Source organism: Fulmarus glacialis, unplaced genomic scaffold (genome assembly GCF_000690835.1).
Source record: "Fulmarus glacialis isolate BGI_N327 unplaced genomic scaffold, ASM69083v1 scaffold19333, whole genome shotgun sequence".
Lineage (NCBI taxonomy): Eukaryota > Metazoa > Chordata > Aves > Procellariiformes > Procellariidae > Fulmarus > Fulmarus glacialis.
Window position 1 is genome coordinate 2,814 of NW_009205076.1, and position 364 is coordinate 3,177.

Below are 364 nucleotides of genomic sequence, written 5' to 3' on the forward strand. Positions count from 1 at the left end.
CTGCCCCAGCCTTGTCATGCTGCCGCTTCCTCCGCAGCTTCGAGGTGAACCGCAGCTACAAGCGCCTGTACATGCAGATGAATGACCAGTACCTGAAGCTGCTCGGAGCCACGGTGCGTCCCACTGGGCCTTGGGACCGGCTCTGCCAAACCGGCCTCCTGCCTGGCCAAGGCTGCTGCCCTGTGAAATGCTCACCCTCCTTCTGCTCTGCAGAAATACCGGATCCTGGTGTACAACGGGGACGTCGACATGGCCTGCAACTTCCTCGGGGACGAGTGGTTTGTGGACTCCCTGTGCCAGAAGGTAAATGGGCAGGGCCTGGGCCAGGCCGGTCACCAGCTCTGGGTTGTGCAGTCGGCTGCGT

At 62.4% G+C, this 364-nt stretch overlaps 1 protein-coding gene across 1 annotated transcript in view; it reads left to right on the forward strand.

Moving 5' to 3' along the window:
• Window positions 1–364, forward strand: part of CTSA (cathepsin A) — a gene marked incomplete at its 5' end in the record, with an annotated part of 4,387 nt that overhangs the window by 2,762 nt on the left and 1,261 nt on the right. Inside the window, 2 exons of the mRNA XM_009575262.1 lie at window positions 38–113; window positions 214–303. Of these exons, the coding sequence (XP_009573557.1) occupies window positions 38–113; window positions 214–303 (166 nt within the window). The remainder of the gene's footprint in view (window positions 1–37; window positions 114–213; window positions 304–364) is intronic.